Raw genomic sequence first — 27861 nt, forward strand, 5'->3', positions numbered from 1 at the left:
GATTGCCAATAATTCTCAGTTTCCAATGTTATAATTCTGCTCCACAGGGGTCAGTTTCCGGGAGAAGTATGCGCAAGGATGGAGGCGGGTAGGCTCGCCATGGTATTGAGAATTGCTGGTATTGCTGAACGCTTCCTTGAGCTGGTGGAAGGCTTCGTGGGCGTCAGGGTTCCAGGACAGAGACTTGGGCTTGCCGCGTAGCATGGAGGTGAGGGGCGCTTTAAGCTGACTGAACAGGTGAATGAATCGTCTATAGAAGTTAGCAAATCCTAGGAAACGCTGGAGTTCCTTCACTGAATGTGGAAGCAGCCATTGCTGAATGGCAGTTACCTTGCCCTGGTCCATCTGGATACCTTCTGGGCTGATGTTGTACCCAAGGAACTGTACCGTGGAACGATGGAATTCACATTTCTCCAACTTCAGATACAGATGGTGTTCTCTGAGCCATTGAAGGACCTGCGTAACGTGGTGGCGAAGTTCGGCCAGGTTCCGGGAGTATATAAGGATGTCGTCGATATAGACAATCACGAACTGATGAAAGAACTCCCGGAACACCTCATTCATGAAACACTGGAAGACGGATGATAAGTTGGATAGGCCATACGGCATGACCCGATATTCGTAGTGGCCTGAGGGTGTAATGAAGGCCATCTTCAGGTCCAGATTGGAGAATATGCGGGCTCCATGGAGTTCCTCGAGGGCGGCTGGGACCAGAGGAAGTGGATATGGCAACTTCACCATCTGCGAGTTCAGGGCTCGATAGTCAATACATGGCCTCAAGCCTCTGTCCTTCTTGCCCACGAAGAAGAAACTTGAGGCGGCGGATGTGGATGGCATAATAAAACCTTGCTGGAGCGCCTCCTTGATGTAATCCTCCATTGCCTTGCGCTCCGGGATGGACAAGGGGTAGACTCGACCCTTGGGGAGTTTTGCTCCAGGCAGCAGGTCGATGGCACAGTCCCATGGCCAATGAGGTGGCAGGCGGGTGGCTGCCTGCTTGCTAAACACATCCTGGAATGCCTGATAGTCAGATGGGACCGTACACTTCACTTGGGGCTCAGGGCTTTCGACGAGGGTGGAACACACTTGGATCTGTGAGGATTTCCTGAGCGGCTTGGGCACCGAGGACAGACAGTTTTGGAAACAGGTCTCGCTCCAGCGAATGATCTCACATGGATCCCATCTGACTTCTGGAGAATGTTGGTTGAGCCAGGGGCGTCCCAGGATGATATCCACCGTGGGTCCCTCCAGTACCAGAAATGAGATGGACTCCTCATGCAGGCACCCAAGTCTCATCCTCAGAGGGGGAGCCCGATAATTAACCCTTTCACATCCAAGCGGCTTTCCTTGTATTGTCTTGACTCGGAGTTCCCGGGGCTGCCGCTTTCGGGGTAGGTGGAGTCGAGTTAGGAGGGCTTGGGATATGAAGTTCCCCGAGGAGCCCGAGTCGACAAGGGCGGAGACTGAAACAAAGGATTCTGGGGTAAGTAGTTGAACTGGCAGAAGGGACAATGTGGAAATATCTGGTTCTAGTTAAATCATACTCACCGCTGGACGTGGAGGTCTCACGGGGCAGTGCTTGATGAAGTGATCTGGTGAGGCACAGTACAGACACAGTCCATTAGCAAGGCGGCGAGCGCGCTCCGTGCGGGACAACCGGGCAATGTCCATTTGCATGGGTTCAGGTACTGGAGGGCCGGAGGTGGATGAGGCTAGCTGGTGGGCGGCTTCATCCTCGAAACAGGCTGTAAGGCGTTGCGAAATGCGGGAAGCGCGCTGCATAAAACTCTCCAGACCCACATTGTCGTCGTAGATCGCCATCTGAGCGCGCAGATGGGGATTGTGTCCCAGTCGAAAAGCACTCAGCAGCGCGGCCTCATTCCATCCACTGGTGGCCGCAAGAGTGCGGAATTCCAGAGTATACTCATCAATCGACAACCCGCCCTGCCATAACCGCAGGAGCTGGTCTTGCGTGGACAGCCTACCCGCGGCAACACCGAAAACCTCCTTGAAATGGTTGGAGAAAGCTTCAAAGGAGTTAACAATGACACTTTGGGCATTCCAGATAGCCTTCGCACACAGCAACACTTTACCACTTAATAGGGAGATGAGGAACGCTACCTTAGATCGCTCGGTGGTAAACTTCTGTGGCTGCATTTCGATGAAGAGAGAGACTTGGAGCAGAAAGCCGCCACACCCAGCTGCGTCACCCGCGTAGGAATTCGGGATGGCCATGGGACATACAGAGGCAGGTGCCAGGGCTGGTGTTGGAAGGAGGGACGTACGGAGGGTATTGACCAATTCCTCTAGCATGTCTGCCGCCGGGGCTTCATGAAATGCGTATGGTCCTGGTCCGGTCTTCTGTCACAAACACAGGCTAGGAGACACAGGTAGAGGTCAAACAAGGGTTTATTAACAGGAGACTGTGAAGTGAGCCAGGTGATGTCGAGGTGAGTAAAGCATGAGGTGAATCAGGTTCTGATGGCTTGGCTCGCTGTGACTGTCTTCGGGAATCTTGCAGGGATCTCGTGGAGCGGTGGAGAATCGGAACGGTGGAGAAACTGGAACTTCTGCGGTAAGGAAACACATAGGTAAACTGAGAGAGAGTTCGGCTAGGATCGAGGTAGTGAACGGTAGTCCGGACAATGACTATGTGAAACATGAGCGCTGATAAAGGGAGGCTTAATGAGCTGCGGCAGGTGCGGGGAATCAGAAGGCAGGTGATTGTGATCTTGTGAACGTCGGTGCTGATTGTGGTGACTGAGGTGACTGTGACTCTCTGACAGTGATCAAAGTAATATTTATATGCTTAAGTCTACAGCATATATTCATCATACTACATGCCAAGTGCAAAAACAAACAATGGTTATTTGCCAACCAAACTGAAATTGTCTTTGGCAAGCCCTGAAGTAAAGCAACAGCATGGATGATAAATAATTTAAGCTTATTTTGGAGCGTGAAAATTATGTTAATTCAAATCTCAAAGAAACTCTTTTACAACCTCAGCACATGGTTTGTCTAGTCAAGCACACTGTTTCAGACGGTTTAGTGCCAGAGGTGCAGTCCTGATGTTGGCAGTAACAATATGTCTATGCAGAAGAATCATATGGCACATACGCATAGATCAGGAGGAGGCAGCTAGACAGGATGCCCCACATGCATAGATTGCTGTTCACTGAATGTGTTTTATGTGCATATTGTCAATGCTTATGAACGTTTGCAAATTAAGTAGTCACGGGCTAGTTGCCACACTTTTTTAGTAACATTCTTTTATTAACATTTTGCTTAGGTTATGGTTATTTCTGAAAGCAACATACTATAAAAGAAATTGTAATAATAACATTTTAAGTATAGTAATAATAGTAGTAATAACAATAATAAAAGAAGATTTAGAACATTTGCATTTTACTTTTCTGTAAAATTTGTATTAAATACTTGATATTTTACAGTACAGTGGTATTATAACTATAGTAAAATATTTTTTGTTTCTGTTTATTGATTTGATTACATTTTAAAATGTACAATATATAATAATAGTATTTACTAAATAATAATGTTTTAAATAATTTAATCATTTTTATTAATATTTCATAAAATGTTAAATAATATTTAGTTTATTAATGAACAATTATTTCATAAATAACTGTTTATTTAATACATTAATATTGTGTAGTCATATTGAATGGGTTCCATAAAAACGTCTCGAGGTTACATATGTAACCATGGTTCCCCGAAGGGAACGAGACGCTGCGTCGAACGCTTTGGGAACGCCCTCGGGCCGAGAGCGCCGCCCCGCCCCTTGAGCTTTCTGCGGTGGAGTACGGGTCGCGACGCTCTGTTTCTGGGTCTGGCGATATGAGGATGACAGATCTGTGGACCGACGCAGTTCGGCGACTGCGTCGGAGTCCTCTCGCTCCCTAGCATCCAGGTCTTTTAGCAGGTCGGCTTGGTACGCCTGCAACACCGCCATAGTGTGCAGACATGCACCAGCCTGACCTGCCGCCATATATGCTTTCCCAACCAGGCTGGATGTTAGTCTTACTGGCCTGGTGGGAAGCTTTGGGGCCTTCAGGGACGATGCTGAGGACGGGGACAGATAGCTCGCGAGCGTCTGTTCCACCGCCGGCACCGCCCCATATCCCTTCTCATTTAGCCCCGTAATGTTCGAATAATTATTAACAGAGGGGCTAAAGAGTCGGGACGAATACGGTTTATCCCACGAAAAAAGCTCGATCTCGAAAGCTCGGAATGGAGATCGGGGAAAAATGGAAGGCCCCGACGTGAAGGTTGCAATCTTGCTCTAAGGAAACGTTCGTCAGGACGAGCGTTTCGTCAGGACGAGCGTCCTGTTTCTCGGCTGGCCATTCGATATTTAATTTAGCTACAGCAAGAGTCACAACCTCCACGAGCTCGGCAGGCAGCCCCCTCGAGAGCTGCCCGTGCATGCTCCGCTCCCAAACAGATGACGCACAAATCGTGTGTATCCTCACCCGAGATATAACGTGGGCAAGGAGGAACACACGACTTGAAACGCTGTCCGCTCGCCACATTCTTTTTGATTTTGGCATTGTTTTTCTCGCTTAACTTTGTTTTACTGACTGAGTGCTTTGCATACATTCACACACACACACCACAGACGCACTCGCTGAAGAGCAAAAGCTAACAGGCGCGCTGGCCGGATGTGCCTTTATGCTTCCTGGCTGCTTACGTCACCCCGCTCGTGACGTCTCGCTTCGCTATTGGACTGATTTCACACAGGCTTCAGTACAGTGTCTCGCCGAGGGCGTTCCCAAACCGTTCGACGCAGCTCGAGTTCCTGAAGGGGAACAATAGTCTTAATGAGGCATGTTCAATTTTCTTTTGTCACCCTTTTTACACCTGATGATTTTTTTCAATAGTTGAACTTTTGTTTTATCATTGAAAACTGTGTGTGTGTACCTGCTTAAACATATTTTAAGTTTTCTGTGAGGGTTAGGGTGTGGGTTAGGATCAACTTATAAAATCTACAGTATAACTATCTGTATATTAAAAACAATAGAAGTCATTCATCAATCATAATGCCCCCATTTAGATAGCTAAGTAAATGTGTGTGTGTGTGTGTGTGTGTGTGTGTGTACTGGTATTCATTACGTTGTTGGGACCAAATGTCCCCACAAGTATAAGTAATACCAGTAAATTTTGACCTTTTGGGGACATTTTTTAGGTCCCCAAAATGCATAATTGTATTCTTTTTTTTTGGTTTAATATTTAGTTTACTGAATATTTTAGTTGACATCAGTATATTTTAAATGTGAGTTATGTCGTCGTATGTCATAATATGTAGTTAAATTAATAAGTCCTTGTTTAATTAAAAATTAAATTAATAAGTCCTCAGTGATGTCATATTCACGCACAGATGCTCGTCACAGCTTCAAGTTCCAAACGGACAAAATTAATCAGTGTTTTATGTCAAGCAATTGGAGGTTTTAAAGAGAAATGTCGTTGAAATAAACTTTCTGGGGTCTGAATCTAATGACAGAACTCTGGACTCATTGTGTTCTGGAGAACAGGACCCAGCAGTCCCCGCTCAACAGCACAGATTCCCACCGCTGGATGATTTGGATGTTTACACGGATATTGTTTCCAAAGTGCTTGTGACATTCATTTACGTTGTGCTGTTTGCAGTCGGCTTAATCGGTAACTCCATGACCCTGTAGTGTAGACTGAGTACATTTGAGACATGTGTACAGTTGAAACACCTTAAATAACTTGCGTGCAAAGGAACCCTGAGCCGTGATTTTTGCTCCACACATGCGCATTAGCATTCTCTTTGATCGTGGAAAATTTGAAAGGTGTGTGTCTTTCCACTCCAAATATATTGGCAAAAGTTTTTTTTCCAAGGTAAGATTTTCATTTCACCATGTCCCTTCCACAATGAATAGCTTATTATCCTTTTATGACTGTTAAACATCACGTATACCATTGCAAACGTTACTCTGTGCTCTAAAAATAGACATTTTATGATATTGTGCCATGCAAGGTTTCTGCATAATCTAGAGAAACATGCGAGTATGTCAGTGGGGTATGGTTGAGACACAGTGTATCAACTGTACCCAGACAGGTGTCCTATTAAAAATAGACATTTTATGATATTGTGCCATGCAAGGTTTCTGCATAATCTAGAGAAACATGCGAGTATGTCAGTGGGGTATGGTTGAGACACAGTGTATCAACTGTACCCAGACAGGTGTCCTATTGCGTCACATGCTGTTTAGCTGTACAGTGTTATGATAATAGGTTAAAAGTCACATTTACACACATGCTACGCAAATTATGTTTAAAAAATTATATTTGTGATATTTCAACTGTCTATTATTAATGGACATATTTTCTAACATGAATGTTAAAAGGATAGCATAGCATTTTGTGAAATATACAAGGTGGTAAAGTGGGTACAGTTGATACACCCTTTATATCCTATGTATGCAGTAACCGTTCCATCAGAAAATAAGATGCATATTCAGAGGCTGTGTGTGTACTGGTTTTATACGTTATGAGGACCAAATGTCCCCACAAGTATAATAACAGTAAATTAGGTCCCTATGAGGAAACAAGCTTATAAATCATACAGAATGATTAAAAATGTAAAAATACAGAAAGTTTTGAGTAATGGGTATAGGTTTAGGGGTAGGTTTATAGAATATACAGGTATGTAGAGGAATAAAATATACTGTCTGTACAGTATAAAAACCACTACGCTTATGAAATGTCCCTATAATGTTAGAAACAACTGTATGTGTGTGTGTGTACTGGTATATATGGTTTATGAGGACACTTCCTGTGTCCCCGTAAAACAACAGGCTTAAAAAACATACAAAATGGTGTTTTATGAAATTGCCAGTAGTTTTCTGTGAGGGGTAGGTTTAGGTGTAGGACGATAGAAAATACAGTTTGTTCAATATAAAAACCATTACATCTATGGAGAGTCCCCGTAAACCACAAATGCAAGTGTGTGTGTGTGTGTGTGTGTGTGTGTGTGTGTTAGGCAATGTAGTCTGTGTGGACTTTATTTTTGTTTCTGTTTTTGTTGTTGTCCATGACAAGTTAGTAAATAGAAATATCATGTGAAAAATCGCTTCATTTTGGCATCTAGTTTTTGTGTAGTGATGAAAAACGCAGAAAGTGTCTCTACTGTACTCAGTCTACCCTACATATCTCTCCAGAAGAGATCCATACATCGCCAAAGCACCGTCCATTATCACCTCGCCAGTCTGGCGGTGTCCGACCTGCTGATTCTGGTGCTGTGTATGCCGGTGGAGCTGTACAACTTAATCTGGATTCATCACCCGTGGGCTTTCGGTTAAGTGGTCTGCAGGGGCTATTACTTTGTGCGGGTTGGCTGTTCGTACGCGACGGCGTTAAATAACGTGAGTCTGAGCGTGGAGCGCTACATGGCGCTGTCACCCGTTCAAAGCCAAGAGTCGGATGTCCCACGGGCGCACCATCTGCGCTTTGGTAGGCATCGCTTATTAACTTTACAATAAAGTAGTAAACATGACCATAATGTCTGAGAGAGTAGTGATACATAAATGGATGATGGCATAGTGATTTAATTTAAAACTGTTTTAAATTGTATCTACTGGACAGAAAATAGCTCTTTTAAAATTTCTCTTTAGATATTTCTGAACGTGCGTATGCGGAACATGACCTTACATGTACATCATGGAGTGGTGTGAGGTGAGGTGGTGGGTAAAAAAAAGAGAAAATAAATGTGTTGAAGAGTATTTTTCACACGGACATGCTGATCTCATTATATTACCTGGTGAAAATACTCTGAAGTGCAACAAAATTGTCTGGGGAGGGAGAAGGAAACAAATGAAACCTGAAATGAAACTCAGAGTAAAATAATTAAGGTCAGAATGATACTGTAAAGAACAAAGTACACAAAAATAGAACAAAATGAACCATACCCAATTAGAGGCACTTTTTTCATTTTTTTTTTCATATTTTGCTTCAGGTGTGTAGAAAATATTAGAACAGGGACAGGGAGGGCATTTTTTTTCCCACTCGGGAAATAATCATTGCATATGCCATAATGTGTCCCATCCCCACATTTTGAATAGTCCGTATTTCAGTACTAAATGTTTTTCCTTACAGGTAAATGCCCTTCTCTCTTTTGTGGTGCCAATGCTGGTGATCACAGTGATGAACGGCCTGATTGGACATCAACTCCAGAGAATGACCCATCATGACTTACACTGTTCAGCAGCTTCAGATCACAGCGTCACTACAGAGACACACCGTGATTCCTTACACCATGGTGTCAAAGTCCTACACGAGTGAAAGAAATGCATAATTTTAATGTGTTCAGTTTTTGATGACACTATAAATTTGAAATTCTACAGTTGAAACCCAACAGAATAGACAACTGAAAGTGTCTGATAAGAGGTGGTACAGACAGGGGCTCAATGTTTGGTGTAACTTAAAAGTAACTTATATTTAGACACAATATTTAAAGTTTCTTTATCCGTTTTTGCTCCGTCAACAAAAATAGTTCCAAACAAAGCCACAAAAGAACCGCTGCAACACAGTAGTGGTGTTTCCAGAGGTGGGAGTAAGTCACACATGTGCAAGTCACAAGTAAGTCTCAAGCAAGTCCAAGTCAATTTTTGTGAGAATCAAGCAATTCAAGTCAAGTCGTAGCTTGGGTCAAGCAAGTCACTGTCAAGTCATACAAATGTTTGATGATTTAACTGTATTTATATATTAAAATAAGTTAAAACTACAGTAGTTATGGACTATGGGAGTTTTATTTGCAACAAAAAAAAAAATAATTGCAATATGCATTTCTACTCGATAAGTGTCCACATACAGCTGAGTTGTTAATACAATAAAAATATAAAAATAAAAAAATCAATAAAAATTTTAACTACATAGCCTAAAATGTAAATGTAACTGAAAGGAACTGAAACATAAAAGCATGAAAAGTATTTAGGTACAGCTGTTTCAATATGCCTCAAATATTGCAGAAAACCATGAAAAAGTATTAAACAATTCAAGTATAATGGTTTCTATGCCACCAAATGGCATCCAAACAGGCATCACCTTACCTTACCAAACACACTTATTGCGATTATTAATACATATTATATTTAAAAACACCACTCAAAACCACTGATTAATTATTTTTCCTTTCACAGACCTTGTGATGAAGAAGATTTCGAATACCAAAGTGTTTGAATTGCAAGCCCTCAGCTGCAGAAAATGCAACAAGCCGTACTCAAAGAAAAGTGACCCTCCACTTAAAGATGAACATAGTGACATTTAAAATTGTCTGTTTCTTTGTTTGGTTCAGCCATTTGCAGGCTTAAAGGCAGAGTAAGTGATTTCTGGTAGCCAATGTTGATATTTGAAATCACCAAAACAAACACGCCAGTGTAGGCAGACTTTAGCTGTTGTAGACACGGTGTTACTCACCTATTGAGAAGAAACAAAGCAACCTCGGCGTCCGATTGCAGGCCTCCGCTCCTTGAGTTCTCTCCAGCGCTGGAAAGCTGATCCGATATTTACACGGGTCCTACTTCTTGCCTTATCGTTCCGCAGACGTTTTCCTCTTTTGTTTTTTATCCGCCATCTCTATCTTTCTGTCGCTCGGCTCGGCTAATGTCCGTCCCATGCACTGAACGCGCTCTCCTCCACATCACGAGTAGACACGCCCCTTATTGCTGATTGGCTACAAGTTTGTTTTGCGACTCGGCCCGAATCAGTTTTCTAAAGTGGTTTTGAAAAATCACTCACTCTGCCTTTAACTTGAGTTAGAAAAAAATGCACTTCATTCACTTCTGCGCTTTATTTCAGTAACTTCTGTTTTGTGTGTGTGCCAAAAAAATTGCACTGTGATGCATTTTTATTCATGCATGGAATATTCATATTGTACTTTCCAGTAATACAGGTATAACTGAAATGATCAACATATGATTTAAAGCGCCCCTATTATGCCATTTCGAATATTGCCTTTTATGCACTGTGTAATATAGCTCTATGTGAACGTAAATGATCAGCAAAGTTGTAAAGCCGAAAGTGCACGATAAATAAAAGTTGTTGTCTCCCAAAAGAAACAATCGACTCTGAACAGTCTAAACGAGTCGTCAGTAATTCGAATCCCACTTCCGTGACGGCTACACGACGCAGGGTAACACATTTGCGCAATGCTCGCCTATGTTCTACGTTGGCAGGCCACAAACAACTTGACCCACCCTCAAACACTGTAGCTTGTTCATGTGGTTAACATTATGTCGAGAAGATGATGTGTCCTACACTGTAAAAGTCAATTTGTTTCATTTTCACTTCCGAAAGATGAGGCTGCAAAGAATCAGTGTTAAAATACATTTTTTGCACTGTACCACAGCAGTACAACCCCAGTCTTTTTTAGAGTTCCCGTTATTTTACTGACGACTGCTTCTCTAATCTCGGGGAGTTCAACATGGGATTCACAAAACGCTTGCTCCTGAAAGATGGTTCAGTACAGTTTATTCAGACCAGCTGGCTCCACTGAATCACAACCTGCAAGTATGATAAATAATAGATGTTTTTTATTTTTTATTGAACGTTCAAAATACAGAACTATGGCAATGGACGTATTAGGCTTGTTCGAGATGCATCGGCGCTGCGCAGACTGATCGGTGTATGACATCAAAGTACCCCGAGAGCGATTCAAAAGCTTTAGTCGTCTTCCCTCCAATCACTCTCGCGGTACTTTGATGTCATACGCCGATCGGTTTGTACGCAGTAGACCAATCACAACAGACTGGGCCATCTGACCAACCAGAGCAGAGTAGGCTCACGGAAAGAAGGGGTTTAGAGAGACTGCTTCGAACGAATCGTGTGAGAATCGTTGGAAAATGAGGTGATATTAAATGCATATTTTGAGTAAACAAAAATTTTTTTTGACCTTGCATGCATGTAAACCTATTGTAGGAGACTCCCAAAACAATATTGGGAACCTTAAAAATGGCATAATTGGGGCACTTTAAGAAATTCTGTTAGCATTTTTCTGATCTTTATTTTAATTTACTGTAATTATTTTACAGAGTACTAGTAATGCATTTGTGATTAGCTGAAATGCTATTGAAAATGTTCTTGAAGCACATGATTAAAGTGAAGCTTAAATATATATACTAACTGTAGTTCAAAAAGTATAAAAGTGTGTTTTACGTGAAATGTAAACAAGTACAATTAAATTACACTAAAGGTACATGAAGTGGTTCCATTTTAACACAACTAAATATAATGCAATTATTTTAAAATTGATCTTAAGCATATCTTAAAGAACACACCAAAATAACACATCCAATATGCACTTATTATAGTACAATTAAAATGTAATAAGTGCATCAATAATAGCAGAACTTGAGTGTATTTCTTTTTTACCTGAGGAGTGAAGCATGTGGGACCTGTGTGGCTGTGCCGGCAGAGTGAGATCACTCAAGCCCAATTGCTCAGCCCCCACTTTTTCTTCCTCGAAGTTTCCTGGAAGGCAAGACAGGTCGGGAGAGCGGAAGGGCGGGGCTGCCTTAATGAGCAAAGCAGGGCGAGACTGACTCGTGGCGTGACATTTGTTACAATGCTGCTGAAATTTGCTCCTAAGAAATTTGCATTGTGATGAAATGCCATTCAACGCCGACTTACAGGCAATTTCTTTCAAGGACATGTCTTTTCAAGATTTTTTTTTAAATTGTATCAATCCCAGTTGTTTATATAGCTGGTGTTATTCCCATCTTAATTTGGGATATATATACAGGGTTGTGTAATAAATGCACAATAAATTTTAGTACATCAATTCTGTCTCAGGTTTGCTACACAAATCAGGATGTCTAGTGACTTAGCTAATAATAATACATAATAAGCCACAGTTGCTGCACAGTCCTGATACAATTTTTTTTAAAGTCTGCTAGGATGTGGCATAGGTGTTTTAATGTGCCACTTGTGGGGTGACAAATCTAGATTAATGTGAGATATGTAAAACATTTAAATTAATGTAGGAACTGGGTTATGCAAATGTAAAAATGTAAAGTATATGAGAACAACATGTTGCTGTTTTTTTTCCTAGTCTATTTGGAATCTATGAATTTTCTATTGGTTTTCAGCCTCCAGCGAGAACATTAACCGTTTTGAATACTCAAAAAATTATGAAAACATCACAGTATTCACCTCCTAAATATGATGAATAAAATCTCATGTACTATGTATGAGTTATCACAGTTTATTTGTTTAACCATCTCTAAATTGGAAAAAACGTTGTGATTCTAATCCAACTGTAAAAACCCTGCTGATAGTTCAGAAGGTTACAGTTTGTTTCACAAGAGTTTGAGTTATAAATACAAACATTTGAACAATTTATATATGAGGACACATTTGTGGTGTAATGCATTTAAAAATGATTGATGTGCTTTATGAGTTAGATATGGAAATGGACTTTTGAATCAGTGAATATAGTGGTTTAAGCAAATTGAAATGTGTTTTAAGAAAATTAAGTCTCGAATATGAGCCTGATATTTCTCAAATGATTAGCCACTGTGCACATAGTCTGTTTCACGACTTCTTAAACCATGCTTCTCAGTTGCATTTACATTTTGCTTGTGGGCTTTACCAATTGTTTCTTTTTCAAAAGTTCTTGCTCAGCATCAGACTTCAGCTTGGAGGGAGATTACTTATTGGGTGGCCTTTTCCCTTTACATGAAATTGAACAGGAAACAACTCTGTTTTCTGCAGAGACCACCGAATGTTTCAGGTAAGCAAGGATCTTTTACCAGTCTCGGGTTATGAATGCACAGTATTTTAAATTAAAGCAGCATTTCCTCAAAGTCCTCATTGCTAAACGGAATATTCAATTACATGCTATTAACTCCCTCACTTCTGTTTTCAAGGCACATTTCCTCAAAATCTGGCTATCACATGTTGCAAGTAATGAGATTTGCTGTTGAGGAGATTAATAACTCCACCACTCTTCTGCCCAATGTTTCTCTGGGCTATGAAATTTTTGACTATTGTTCTAATACAAAGAATTTCAATTCAGTCTTACGTTTCATCTCAAAGAATGGCTCAATAAAACCTAAAGAAAAACTCAACAACTATCAGCCTAAAGTGATTGCTTTAACAGGACCATATGGAAGCACAAGAACTATGACTATTGCACCACTGTTCACAATGGACCTTATACCAATGGTAAATTATTTTTATACAGTATACATAATAAAATACTTACACACTTGCTTCCTACCACGTAGGACTACCATGTTACTACATATATGAGTGTTTTTTCTCTCTCAAAGGTGAATTATGGAGCGTCTACCTATGCGTTAAGCAATAAACTTCAGTATCCTTCCTTTGTAAGAACAATCCCTAGCAACAAAGACATGATAGAGATGATTATTCACATCATACGGTGGTTTGGATGGAACTGGGTTGCCTTTAATGGTAGCCAAGACGATTACAGTTCAGATGGACTAAAGCTTTTTAATGAGTATATAAGCAATACTGGTATTTGTTTGGCCTATCAAGAGGGTCTAAGTCTAAACACAAACTACAGTCTAATGCTTAAAAAGATTGATATGCTCAACATCAATGTCATTGTAGTTTTTGCTTTGCCACAATATGCAAGCAAATTGATCAAAGCAGCCATAGCGAACAACATCCAAGACAAAGTATGGATTGCAAGTAATGCAAGGGCTATGAATCAACAGCTTCCAAGAGAGCCAGGAATTGAGAAAATTGGCACAGTCATTGGCATTACAGAGAGACTGTTGTCATTGCCCGGATTTAATCAATTTGTCTATAAAGCCAGAGGGACATCTGATGCTGGCCATACTGATGCTGAGGGTAAAGTCAAGAGTAAGACATGCAATCAAGTTTGTCATTACTGCTCATTGCTGACTGCAGAGGAGATTATAAATGAGAATCCCTCACTTTCCTTTGCCATATATGCTGCCATATATACGATAGCTCATGCATTACATAAAGTTCTGCAGTGTGACATCAATGAATGCCAGAAAAATACGATGGCCAAGCCATATATGGTAAGTGAACTCATGTGAATCATGTCAAGTTGTAATATAACATTAATATAATATAATATAATATTGATAATATAGTTATATAATTATACATTATTTGTCTTTTTTATTTCTTTACACACCTCACAACAGCTTCTGGGAGAAATAAAAAAGTTGCATTTTATACTCAATGGCCGTCAGGTGAAATATGATGATCATTTTGATCCAGCTATCAGTTTTGCAGTTGTGGTCTGGCGCACTGAAGTGAATCCTCCACAGTTTGTGATGGTGGGCACATATGAGAAACATCCAGGAATTACTTTTACCATTGATAACTCTCTCCTTCCCTGGCATAATAATGGTTCTGTAAGTCTTTTTGTTGAGAGTTTATCTAAATATTGATTTAATTATACATTTTATTTAGCTTTATAGATTACAGTTTTCTCAATCAGTTTTACACATTTTGCCAAATGAAAGTTAACTAACAGACTTCTACTTTAGCAAAACAATTCAATTTATCGTCATGATGAATGAGAAATGAGGTTTGCTGTTGAGGAGATTAAAGGGGTCATGAAATTAAGAATTAAAATGTTCTTGATATGTACACATATGAGAGGTTACTCTGCAAACAAAATGTACTGCAAGTTTCAAAGCTCAAAACTATACTACGCGATGGCGCCGCAGACGGCAGCCTCAGTGTTTGGCTCTCCAGTGTTTGTACTGTTTTTGTTAGTACTCAGCCGTCATCGAGTCTGTTCTGTGCACTTCAATAACTGTCTGGTTTGGTTCAGCTACAAAATCAGACATCAGAAGACTACAGAGAACGGTTCGGACTGCTGAAAGGATTATTGGTGCCCCCCTGCCTACCCTCCAAGAACTGTATACATCCAGAGTGAGGAAAAGGGCTCAGGAAATCACTCTGGATCCATCAGATCCCAGCCATCTCCTTTTTGAACTTTTGCCATCTGGTCGGCGTTACAGAGCACCGAATACCAGGACAGCCAGGCACAAGAACAGTTTCTTTCCCCAGGCAATCTACCTCATGAACAGTTAATGTTCTCCCATTGTGCAATTAAAGTACAGTATGTGCAATAACCTTATACTTATTTATCACCCTAAACCCTAGTACATCTCTACAACTTATTTTATTTTATTCTATTCTTATTCCATCTATAGCACACCTGTACATACAATTTATTCTTTTTTTGTGGTTTATATTTATGCATGTGTATTTTATTCACATCTCATTTTTATTATCTGTGTGTTGTTGTTGTCTCCGTGTACTGGAAGCTTGTGACACTATAACAAATTCCTTGTATGTGCAAACATACTTGGCAATAAAGCTCTTTCTGATTCTGATAATGATTCTGATTCTAATGCCCCAATTTAAAATATAAATTATTGTTACCCTTCGGAAATGCCAGGATTTGAAATCAGGACAATCATGATGTCACAATTTCACTTCAACATGCTCCTTAACATGCATCAGTTTTATATAATCAAGAAGGTGTGTTCAGAACTAATGTCCGTCCATCAATCAAAAGAGCTTTACTGTAAAGATAGGCCGTTTTGGTGCAAAAAAAAAAAACCTTTCCAAACTTCATCATCTAAGCTGGAGAAACATAATATAAAAATTTGAAACTGCATCTCATGGTCAGGACAAGCTTGGTGTTTCAGAGAACCGTGGGTTATGAACAGTCACCTGTTTTTTGTTTTATCTTTCATCATCTTGTGTTCAAGATCCACCTATTGGAGATATGGACAGCTCCATGGTTGCACAATATGCTCACAGTGAGACCCTGAAAGCCTGAGCAAGATCACCTAAGAGACATGTCACAAAGTATTCATACACAAAATGAGTCAATCTGGTTAGTCAATCTTACCCCAGATGTAGAGATTTACTGGGCTAGGAAGGACATTATAGATCGCTCGATTCAAGTACTTGCGGGGTCATGGCTGGGTTGTGGGTTGGCTCCTAACCCTGCCCAGCCCGTAGTTACCATGCCCACCAAAGTGTGCGTCCCTGCATCTCATCTGGGACTCTCAGACTCTCCTGTGCTCTCCACTTCCTGCCTGTCCACACCATGATGCCTGCCGATGCCACCCTCGAGTCCTTAGAGTCCAGACAGTGTAGTGCCTCTCTGGTGTGAGAGACCTTGAACTCCTCATTGAGGCTGCTGAACGGGAGCTAGAGTGCATTTTTCTTTCTATAGAGTGCTACGCTGCTCAAGCTGCGTGGCAATCCCAACCACCTGCGGATGTAGCTACTGACCTTCTTCTCCATGGTCGCCACTGTTGACCTAATACATCAGCAGAGGCCAGAGGACTCGAAGTATGATGCCATGTTGGTATATCCAGGCCTTAAATTGGCCTAGTAGGCTAGACTTTTTGACTGTGGTGAGCCAAGATTCAAGCTCCCTGATGGTCGATGAATGGCCGTTGCATCTCTGAGGCTGCACTCAAAGACCTTGTCAAGGCTCCTGACAGGTTTCTTGGTGATGGATGGGATTACAATCCCACCCACCTGGAAGCAGAACTTGTCCACCCTTTTCCTCACCATGGACCTGGACTTGGCAGACTTGAAACTCATCCTAATGGCCTAATTCCTCCTTGGAACAAGTCAGATATCCACTTTGCTTCTGCCCAAAAAGCTGTTTTATGAACCCGAAGGGATTGGCTATGAATGTAGCTCAATTCCTTACTGTCTCTCCACCACCTTCTATGCCACTCTGTTCTGCAGGGTCACGAGTTTCTTACTAATGCTGTGACAGAGCTCGATGAGTGGTAGTTTCTCATCCTCAGTTGCTGCCTTGAACTATCTTGTCAAAGCTCGAAACTCTTTCTGCAGTTAGTGGATCTGGTCTGCCCTTCGGTTCATGGTGTGCTTTGGTCTGCTGGTCTTGCTCTCTTCAACGCCAAAACTCTCTGTCACAAAACTAACAGTGATGGTGGTCACTGTGGTTTGCTTTGGTGGTGATAATTCTTGCCGTATCCTCAACAAACTGGCATCATACTCTATGCTGGCTTGCTGCAGACCACTTGATCCTATGCTGCTGAAATAATCTGCCTGGAGCAGAAGAGTTTTATGCTTGGAGGTTTTGGGCACTGTGGGGTGTCTCTGGGCCAGGGTCCTCTTGCGTCTCACTAGAATTAACTTCTGTGCATTGTGCTGTGCTGTCCTGCACCATGCATTTCATCTTGGTCTAATAGATGTTAAGGCCGTGCTGATTCTTGCAGACCTTGCTGCAAATGTACCTTGAAGTTGTCATTATTGCTAATCCATTTGCCAAGGTCATCATCATTGGGTCCATCCTATTGGGGTGCTCATCTCCCCCCCTTTCAGGTTTATGACTCTATGGGTGAATCTGTAGCTTTATGAGGTTCCTTTTCTTGGAAGATGCAGGTTGGGCTGCTACTCCTTCCTGCTCCAATTGCTGTCTGTCAACTGTCTCTCCTGTTGTCAACAATCTATTCTCTGTTTTCAACCAGTCTATTACTGGGTGTCATTGGCTGAGCCAGTATAAATGCATCAAAGATACATCATAGGATGCACTAAAACACATCTGAGGTCATCGGGTGTTTCGGGTCTTTCAACATCATACACCCTCACTCAGGTGACCCAGCCAGAGTTGATCAGACCCTGTCCCAGCAGCACAAGGCCATGGATCACTCTTCTTAAGTCACAGTCATCTGGAAGCCCTTACAATCATATGGAGACCATGTAGAAGTAGCCCTAGCATTCTGAACAGTGGAAATAACACATGGCAGGGTGGGTGTTTTTAAGAGGGTGGTAGATTTCCCCGTTTGCTTGGAACAGGAGGTCTGTATGTAATGAGAGAGCCTGGGCATACAGAAGTCAGACTCTGTTCTCTCACCGTGGCCAGGATAGGCATTATTAGGCAAAGGGGAGGGAATTCATAGAGCAGGGCAGGTCTGCGTCCCTGTACAGAATGCCTGGGACATGGGTCACCCATAACGACAAAATGTGCCACCTGTTCCATACCAAAAGCTTGTGAGCTAAAGCATGAAGCTTGGAGGAGCGCATCCCTCCTTGGCAGTTGATATATGCTACAGCTGTGGTATTGTCACAACGTGCTAGAACATGATGCCACTGCAAATGTGGCAGAAAATGTTTCAGAGCCTTCCACACAGTGAGGAGCTCCAAACAATTTATATGGGCTGAGTGAAGAGTGCTTGGCCGCATTCACTCTTCTGCTCTCCTTTGGTCACTCCCCATCCTGTTTAGGATGCCTCTGTCGTTACCACTTTCCTCAACATAATTGCCCCAACATTTGGGAGGGTCCCATGAGCTTAAAACTCTGCATTCCTCCAGTGGCGCAGTAGTGCTGTGCATGAGCTGAAGAGATGAACAGTGTGAGATGAAGAGATAAAACCCACTTCATGAATGCCCTCATTCTCAAAGTGCCCAGAAGCAGGACATGGGCAGCTGAAACCATAAAACCCTGTAGCCTGAGACATGTGCAATACTGTACCATTGCTGTGCTGATGACACACAGCTCTATCCTTCATTTCAACCAGAAGACCCAATGGTAGCTGCATGGATCTCGGGCTTCGTGGTGGACATCTCAGCATGGATGAAAGAATATCACTTGCAGCTCAACCTGGTAAAGACTGAGCTTCTCGTCTTCCCTGCCACTCTGACTCTACAGCATGATTTCACCATCCAGCTAGGTTCATCAACAATTACCCCATCAAGATCAGTCAGACATCTTGGAGTAATCTTTGATGACTAGCTGACCTTCAAGGACCACATTGCAAAGCAGCTTGGTCACGCATTGCACAACATCAGAAAGATCAGGCCTTTCCTAACAGAGCATGCTGCACAACTTCTTGTTCAGGTCCTTGTCATTTCTAGGGTGGACTACTGCAATGCTCTTCTGGCTGGACTTCTATCACGCACAATCAAATCTCTACAAATGATTCAGAATGCAGCAGCATGACTGGTCTTCAACAAGCCCAAAAGGGCCCATGTCACACCTCTCTTTTTCTCCTGCACTTGCTACAGGTTGCTGCTCACATCAAGTTCAAATCACTGATGTTTGCATGCAGAACAGCCATGGGTTCCACACACTCCTACTTCCTCTCACTCTTACAGTACTTGTCTACATCCCCTCCAGAAGTCTGAGGTCATTTTCCTTATTCCCTCCCTGTTCTAGTTTGTAGTAATCTGAACAGTGTCTGAAACGTTGTATTACACAAGCACTTCCTGTGTTCATTTGCCTCTTTATGATGAATCCCTTGTTGTATTCCTCGGTTTGAATAAAAGCATCTGCTAAATGAATAAATGTAAATGCAAACTGAACCACTGAGAGACCCATAGAATGCCTGTTAGGCTTGGACAGATTGACAGGCATAATTGAGAACAAGGTCATTGATTGTGACAATCTCCTTCCAGAGCGAGGGTGAAGGGACCCTTTCTCTGGATGTTGTCCTATGTCAATCAGGAACTTGGCCTGGTAATCGGATAGCAGGGAGTAGATGTTAATATTTTATCGGAAGTTGGTTTAGCCGATAAAATATACTATAAAGTAGCTGGGTCGCTTTGGTCAGAACAGCTCAGAGAGGCTGCACTGTGAGAGGCCCTCGGGTGTGCACTCTTATAGTATTTACTTAGTTATAAATATACTAATCCATGCAGAAGAAGTCAGTTTGATTCCATTTGAATAAAGGCTATATGACTTTATTTTAGTTAGCTGTTAAAGCTAGGGTAGGCAGCAGGGCCGGCCCAAGCCTTTATGGGGCCCTAAGCAGAATTTTATATGAGGGCCCCTCGGTGCCACCAATACGACTGATTATTGTCAATGCTTGATCATTTGCACACTATAAATCTAACACACCCATTATCAACTTTATTTGTTGTAGCTGTGTTGCTTACATCATACCAGTGTCTGCCTGGCATGTTTTTACCCTTCTACGATTTTTGATTGTAACAGTATAGCAAACCCACAAGAGTGGTCAGTTGTTAATTTGCACTTTCAAAGTCTTATAGTACTAAATAGCATACTGTGGTGTACTGAAAAGTAGCTAAATAAACCAGCAGACAATGCATTTACAGAACAGAATGTTATTTTAATGACATAAATTATTAAAAACTGCAGCAAGCCATCTGTTCATCTAAAAGAACAACTCTTAATCTATAACTAATTGGGTATAATGATATTGGAATATAATAGCAAAGACAAAAGGTAAATAATGTTAAGCTGTTATCAATAACAAGTTTATGAAACAGAAGCTTTATTACAAAGACAAGTTTTACACAGAAGACAAAAACTTTAATCTAAAACTAGCTAAGTATAATGTTATGTTATAATATATAATAGTTTATCTTACCATAAGATAACGTAACTCTGCCATAGCAACACCCAACTTAATCACTTGCATTTTATGCATCTTATGCACTTTATTCCTTTTCCATTCATGGTATTCATTTAGTAGTTGTTGATTACTCTTGAAATGTTACTCCTTTCCACACTGCATTGTTACCAGCACAACCAGTGGAAGAAATCACTGCCACCAGACTGCTCACTTTACCACAGAGAATGTAAATATCGCGTATCCAAATCTCTGAACACACCATACTAGTATCACATAGTGGAACTACAAAAATACAGCATGTTTGCAAATACCCCTTTCACGTATTATGCCTCCCCCGACTCAAAAATCACAAATGCAGCTCGTAAAAACACTTGCTTTACACCATTGTCTGTCTCTGTGTATTTTGCCAAGTCTTTGAATTTTGCTTATAAGACCACTTTAATAATTGATTGTGGTCAGGATAATGAAGAGACTTTCAACCAGTATAACAAATATGCTTTTGGAAAAAAATTTCCTGCCGCAACTTTAACTGTTTTGAAAGCAAGAGCAAAGGAATTTGTGTGCATTTAAGGCAATTATGTAATTTGTATTGTGTTCACTGATCTTAGTTTGGAGAAATGTGTAAAATCGATTGAAATAAATGGCAACTTTAATAACACATTTTCCCATTCCTTAAAGGTTCCTTTCTCAAACTGCTCTGTTGAGTGTAAAGCGGGATATTCAAGGCAACCTGAAGATTTTCATAGTTGCTGTTTTACATGTAAAAAATGCCCGCCTAACAGTTATGTGGATTTTTCTGGTAAGTACCTTAGGCAGCAGACAATGACAACTTGGAATTTAAAGAGGTAGTCCACTCAAAAATGGAAATTCTGTCATCATTTACTTACTCTCATGTGATTCCAAACCTGTATGCATTTCTTTTTCTTTCTGCTGAGCATAAAAGAAGATATTTTGAAGAATGTTAGTAACCAAATAATTTCCGTTCCTATTAAATTTTAAATTGTATTTTTATCCATACAATGTCAGTGGAAACAGTTTGGTTACCAAATACCAACATTTTTCAAAATATGTTCGTTTATGTTCCTCAGAAGAAAGAAAGTCATGCAGGTTTGGAATGACATGAGGGTGAGTAAATGATGACAGATTTTTCATTTTCGATGAAAGCTCCCTCAGTTTATTCTACAATACAATACTTTACTGGAGTTATGGTGCTATTTGAAGACTAAATATTTCCCACATCAAGTTACAATTATTGCAAAATACTAATAAACATTCATATTATTTTACTATTTTTTTCAGGGGACCCTTATACTTGTTTTCCTTGTGCAGAGGGTGAATGGTCTGATGAGGGCAGCACAACATGTAAGACACGCTCTGTTGCCTATCCTCAGTTCACAGAAATCCCCTCCATCATTGTCATGGTTTCTACCGCATGCCTAATTATTCTCCTTATTGCCATATTTTGCCTTTTTGCCTACAATTACGACACGCCAGTGGTGAAGTCTGCTGGTGGCGGCATGTGTTTCCTCATGCTGACCAGTTTGATTTTGTCTAGCATAAGTGTGTTCTTTTTCTTTGGAAAACCCACATTTGTATTTTGCCTCCTGAGAAATGCCATATTTGTATTTTTCTTCACTGTCTGTATTTCCTGTTTGACTGTCCGCTCCTTTCAAATTATTTCTGTTTTTAAAATGGCTTCTCAGTTCCCTAAGTTGCACAGCCTTTGGGTAAAACACAATGGCCAGAGGCTCTTCATTGCATTTGTTTCTTTCATTCATTTCATTTCTTGTGTGATCTGGATGACTGTCAATCCTGTCAAAGCCATTGCTGACTCATGGACTTATAAAGATCAACTTATGCTCATTTGTGAAATGGGGAACACTATATGCTTTACCATAGTCATGTTTATAAGTTGGTTTCTTGGTTTCCTGTGTCTCCTGTTTTCTTATATGGGAAGAGATCTGCCGAAAAATTACAATGAGGCCAAATCAATAACATTTAGTCTCATTTTGTACTATCTGAGCTGGATTGCATATTTCACAGCATACCTCACTCTCAAAAGCAAATACATAGTCATTTTGAATGCAGTGGCCCAGGCATCCAGTATAAATGGAATTCTCTTCAGTTATTTCATACCAAAATCTTACATCATTATATTCCAACCACAAAAGAACACTCCTGCATACTTTCAAACTTCTATTCAGAATTACACCCAAACCATTAGTAGGACCTAGACTCAGACATTAGTTGTGTATAGTTGTGTTGTGTATAGAAAGTCAACTCTTTCGTTTTCAACTGTTTAGATCCTTCACTTTTATGTTACCAGTCTTAAAGAAAAACAAGTAGAGAAAAGTAGGCAAAGTAGAGAATGGAGATCTATTTTGGGGTTCAATCTGCATAACAGGTTATGTGATTTTTGAGTTTTATACATATAATGTAGGCTAATGTAAACTCAAAGACTTCTTTTTTTTAAACTTATAATAAAGACCTTTTTTAGAAACGGTCCTTTTTTCTTATAATAAAGAAACTTCAATAACTAGTGTCCACATAATCCATGTATATTTGATGTCATTCTCACTGTCTATTCAAACTCAAATTATATAATAGTAATTTATATTATATAAAATTAGTAACAAATAAATATACTAATATAGCAACACCAGTTTTTAACCCATTTATTTATTTATATTTTTCCAAACTATGGTCCATGCTCTCAAAACACAGACAAAGAAACAGACTCATACTTTTGCTGAACAATTCAATTCACTGCATACTTATACACTGAATTATTTTCTAATAATACACTGAAAGTTAAAATATATTAAAACTGCCAACAACACAGCTGTTCTTTACTAAATACATAACACAATAAAGTAACCAGGGTTTGAAAATTAGTGAGGTCTGGGGTATGGTTAAGAATTGTGCTATCCACCTTTTTCCCGTAAGAGCGGCCATTTGTACATTTTATGGGACTGGCTTCCGGTGTCATTCGCGTCCAGCTAATTTTTAGCTGGAAGAAAACAGCTCCTTGTGCTGCTTGATATTGCAAACTGGTGTGTCTTCAAACAGGAGTTGGCACACCACAGCTCCAAAAGTAGAAAAATATTTAATTATGTTCTCACCACAGGTGAGGTTTCGAGCCTAAAAGCTCTTCATCATGAACACATACAAAGAGGGTTGTAATGTTTAGTGTTATGTTAATGAAAGACACTAGAGGGCAGGCAAACACTGTAAAAGGGGTTCTTGGTAGATAGAAAAAGAAGCTGAAAATTTGGGCAATACAGGTGTTATGTGAATGTAGAATAAAATTAGCTATTTCACAAACATGTCTTGACTGAGCTTATGATGAGAACATTATGACTGTCCGAGGTTCAAAAAGCAAACTTTTTGTTGTCACCTTTCCTTGTGTATTCTGATGAATTTTTTTTTCTGAGAGAGGGGTTACCTAAATATCTGAACAGATGTGGACCTACAGACTTCACTTCACTTTATTTTTCTTTATATTCTTTTGCGAAATGTTTTATATATATATAAATCATATATATATATATATATATATATATATATATATATCTGTTTTGTATTTTTTTTTGTTTTATTTTAGTTTTTTCTTTTCTCTTCCTGATTATCTGTTACATTTTTGTTGCATATAGCCTTGCATGTCAGTTACAACCCTGGAGATGTGGACAGTTTGAGTCAGCTATAAGGTGGTTTATTCCCCTCTTCATTTACTAATTAATTTGTTCTCTTATTTATCTATTTATTTTCTTATTTATTCTTATTATCGTTATACCTATATAACATATGCACCTTATACCTCCTGCTGCTATGTATCTGTTTGTTGTCTTGAAGATTGTATGAAGAGTTTTTGTCTGTGTGTTTCTGGGGGGAATGGGAAAATAGTGTGAGATTTTTTGCATATTTTGTTATGAATGCCAATTAATAAAATATAAAAAAAAAGAGCTACATCATTGCCCATATAAGACCTTTTCAGGAAATAAGCATTAATAATATGCTTCACATATCAGCCAAAGGCAGAGGGTGAACCAGCTCCAGGCTCCAGAACATAAGGTAGTGGCACACCGGACAAGAAGCGCCGGCCCGCGTCTAGGACAACTCACAGGCTTTGCACCCAGTTCAAGACAGCAGTCCAAAACTGTTCATCGAAAAGTTCACTTCAGGAATTAACAAAGTTGCGTCGATGAGTTTGAAGTACAGTGTTTGACAAAACAGAGCAACAGAGTTCTGCTGTTATGTCCCCATCAATGTCAAAAGTGAATTGAGTGTGTGCATTCAGCACTATATGGAGTGCAGCTCACGCTCACAGATGAGCCAGAAAGTCACTCTGTCAAGGGTGATGACATATTCAGGGATAATGACATACTGTATATCCAGGGCCGGATTTACCTCTTTTCGTGACATAGGCAAAACTAATTTCTGGGCCCCCCTTCCCTATTAATATAATAGGCCAGATATTACCACCCCAGCAGACAAAAATATTTCTTAATCAGTGAAATCTCGTGTGTGTTTAACTAGCTAACTTTTTACGAACCTCATCCCAAACCTTCTGTTGCAAATTCCAAAACTTAATTTTAGAGCTAATAACAGAGGCTTGAGCCATTTATTTGCAGGCTAACGCAGTTATTAGAGAGAGAGCGAAAGAAAGAGAGAGAGGTTGAAACATACTTTTATTCCATATTTAACAATTTATAAATATCACCAGTATTACATCATCTTTACACAATCTTCAAATTGTTAAAAAGTTAAAACCAACTCTCCATCACTATCAACAACACAAAGAACATTTCCAACAGACCATTTTCCAACAAAAACCTGTAAATTGTTGATTAATTTATAATAAACATACTCAATTCTGAGGCGAGCTTCTAACATTCCCAGCCCCTGACCTCCCTCACAAAGTGGGAGATATAGAGCAGCAGCTCTAATCCAATGATACCCTGACCAAAAAAAGTCCAGAATTATCTTCTGCACACTTGTAATCAAAGCCTTTGGTGGATTAAAACCATAATTTTATGCCAAAGCATAGAAGCAACCAAATTATTTATTACTAAAACACGTCCTCTATACGACATCTGAGGAAGCAACCATCTCCATTTAGAAATTTTTGCACATACTTTCTCCATTACCCCCTCCCAATTCTTTTCTTGGTATTGTTGTGTTCCAAGAAAAACACCCAAATTTTTTATCCCATTGCTTCCCCACTTCAAACCACCAGGTAAACAAGGTATATTTTCCTCTCTCCACTGTCCCACTTTTAAAGCCTCACTTTTATCCCAATTAACCTTTGATGAAGAAGCCTTCTCATAGCACTTCAAAGCCTTTACAATTGTATGTATATCCTTTTCATTTTTAACAAAAATGTTAATATCATCTGCATAAGCAGATACAACTAAAGGTGAATCAGTTATACAGGCTGGTAAACTAAAGCCAGTCAAATGCTTTCTTAAAAAAAACAGATAATTAATACAGCTGTCCAGAAATAGGGCAGCCTTGCCTTATTCCCCTTTTTACTGGTATTGGTCGACTAAGGCCCCCTCCCACCTTGACCATACAAGAAGCATTATTATAAAGAAGAGTCACCCATGCTATAAACTTTTCTCCAAAACCAAAAGCTTTGAAAACAGAAAACTGAAAATTATGATCTATTCGATCGAAGGCTTTCTCTTGATCTAGGGATAAAATTCCAACACTTTGATTATACACATTACACACATCCATCACATCTCTCATTAAAAACAAATTGTCCATTATCGTTCGGTCTGGGATGCAACAAGTAAACCTATATAAGGCTTTAACCTATTAGACAAGGCTCTAGAGAGCACTTTATAGTCGGTACACAAAAGAGCAACAGGTCTCCAATTCTTAAGTTCAGTTAAATCTCCCTTTTTAGGAAGTAATGTTAAAACAGCCCTTCTACAGGAGGCCGGGAGTACATTATCATCATACGAGCTCATTAAAACCTCATGCAAATCAGATCCAATAACCCTCCAAAAATGTTCCCACCATTTATATTTAAAGAGCCTACTCTTAAACTCCCCATAGAAAAAAAGAGAAAGAGGAACAGATAGAGAAATAAGGAAACCAACACGTGCAACATGATGAAGACAGACATCACTTATTTTTTGCTAAAACTTTTTTACATTTTTGAGTTTTATTTGCCTTGGAGACCTTTTTCAACGCAGTAACATCTTTCCTCAATCGATAACGCTTCCTTTCATCTAACAAATCAAAACTGACCATCTTTTGCAACACTGCAACCGACCTGATCAATTTTTCTGTGTCAGCAAAATAATCATCAACTTTAACAGACTGTCCAAAAGTTTCATCGAGAAAATTATTCATTTCCTCCAATGAATACAGATCTCTCGACCTGTTTGACGCATCAAATCCTTTTCCATCTGACTCGTCCTGTTCCATTTCTTCAGCATCACTTTCTACTTGATTTTTATCATTTGACACAGTTTCTACAGCCTTCTGATTATTTTCTACAACAACATCCTGCAAAACAGGCACACTTTTACCCACGACGTCACTTATATTCAATCTTTCTCCTGTATTTTCAACATCTTTTAAGCTCCCTCCAGCTTTATCAATGGGAACTGACTGCTCTAAAAGCCCATCAACTTTCTCATTTTCTCTATTAGTCTCTACCATCTCATGAACCATACTTAACATCCGTTCACCCTGAGAAGTAGAATTGCTGCTGGAAGCTATAACTCTTTGTCCATCAACTTCATTCGGTTGTTCAGTAGGTCTCTCTGCACGTTCCACTTGTTCTCTATGAGGGCAAGCAAGACGCTTGTGCCCCACATCCCCACATTCAAAACATTTCATGCTCCCTGAATTAGCATACACAGTGTAATATCCTCCTCCATGCTTTATCTTAAACGAAACATCCAAAGACTGTGTCGGAGAATCCAAAAACATGAACACTTGCCTCCTAAGTGAGATTACATGTTTTAAACGGTCATCTTTACATCCAAGAGTCACTGTCTTAAATCCACTTGCAAATTTTCCAAACCTACACAATTCTTGTTCGATCAACTCATTAGGAATAAAAGGTGGAACACCTGAAATCAAAGCATGAACCAAACGTTACTCTTTTAAAAAAACAACAGCAGCTTTGTTCATCCGAGATGCATAAGATATATTGTCATAGCCAACCTGTTCACCTACCGCAAGCAAAGCCTCTTCCATCGTGACCCCGGGATCCGTAATAAACTGAACCCCGTGCCCAATGGCCAGCGGCGGCGTCACAAAGGACGCCATTCCCCGCGTCACCACCAGCGCACCTCTCCGTCGTCTTCAAAAAAGAAAAAGCAATAAATGATGTCTTACCTTTTTCATACGTGTAAAAAAGATGAAAAAGCTCACCACAGCCATGTACCAAAAAGTAGCCAAACGCTAGCTCTCCACCCGCAACCACTCACACACACAACCGGAAGCCCGAGAGAGAGAGAGAGAGAGAGAGAGA

General features: G+C 40.3%; 1 protein-coding gene across 1 annotated transcript; it reads left to right on the forward strand.

The window, feature by feature from the left end:
* Positions 1-12587: 12587 nt before the first annotated feature.
* LOC107678397 (taste receptor type 1 member 1-like) lies at positions 12588-22600 on the forward strand. The gene is made up of 6 exons (XM_016473636.1): positions 12588-12769; positions 12906-13203; positions 13311-14054; positions 14184-14396; positions 21045-21165; positions 21666-22600. Exons 1-6 carry the CDS (start codon positions 12588-12590, stop codon positions 22598-22600), a joined length of 2493 nt encoding a protein of 830 aa, XP_016329122.1.
* The last annotated feature ends 5261 nt before the right edge of the window (positions 22601-27861 follow it).

Source organism: Sinocyclocheilus anshuiensis, unplaced genomic scaffold, assembly GCF_001515605.1.
Source record: "Sinocyclocheilus anshuiensis isolate Anshui unplaced genomic scaffold, SAMN03320099.WGS_v1.1 scaffold112, whole genome shotgun sequence".
Lineage (NCBI taxonomy): Eukaryota > Metazoa > Chordata > Actinopteri > Cypriniformes > Cyprinidae > Sinocyclocheilus > Sinocyclocheilus anshuiensis.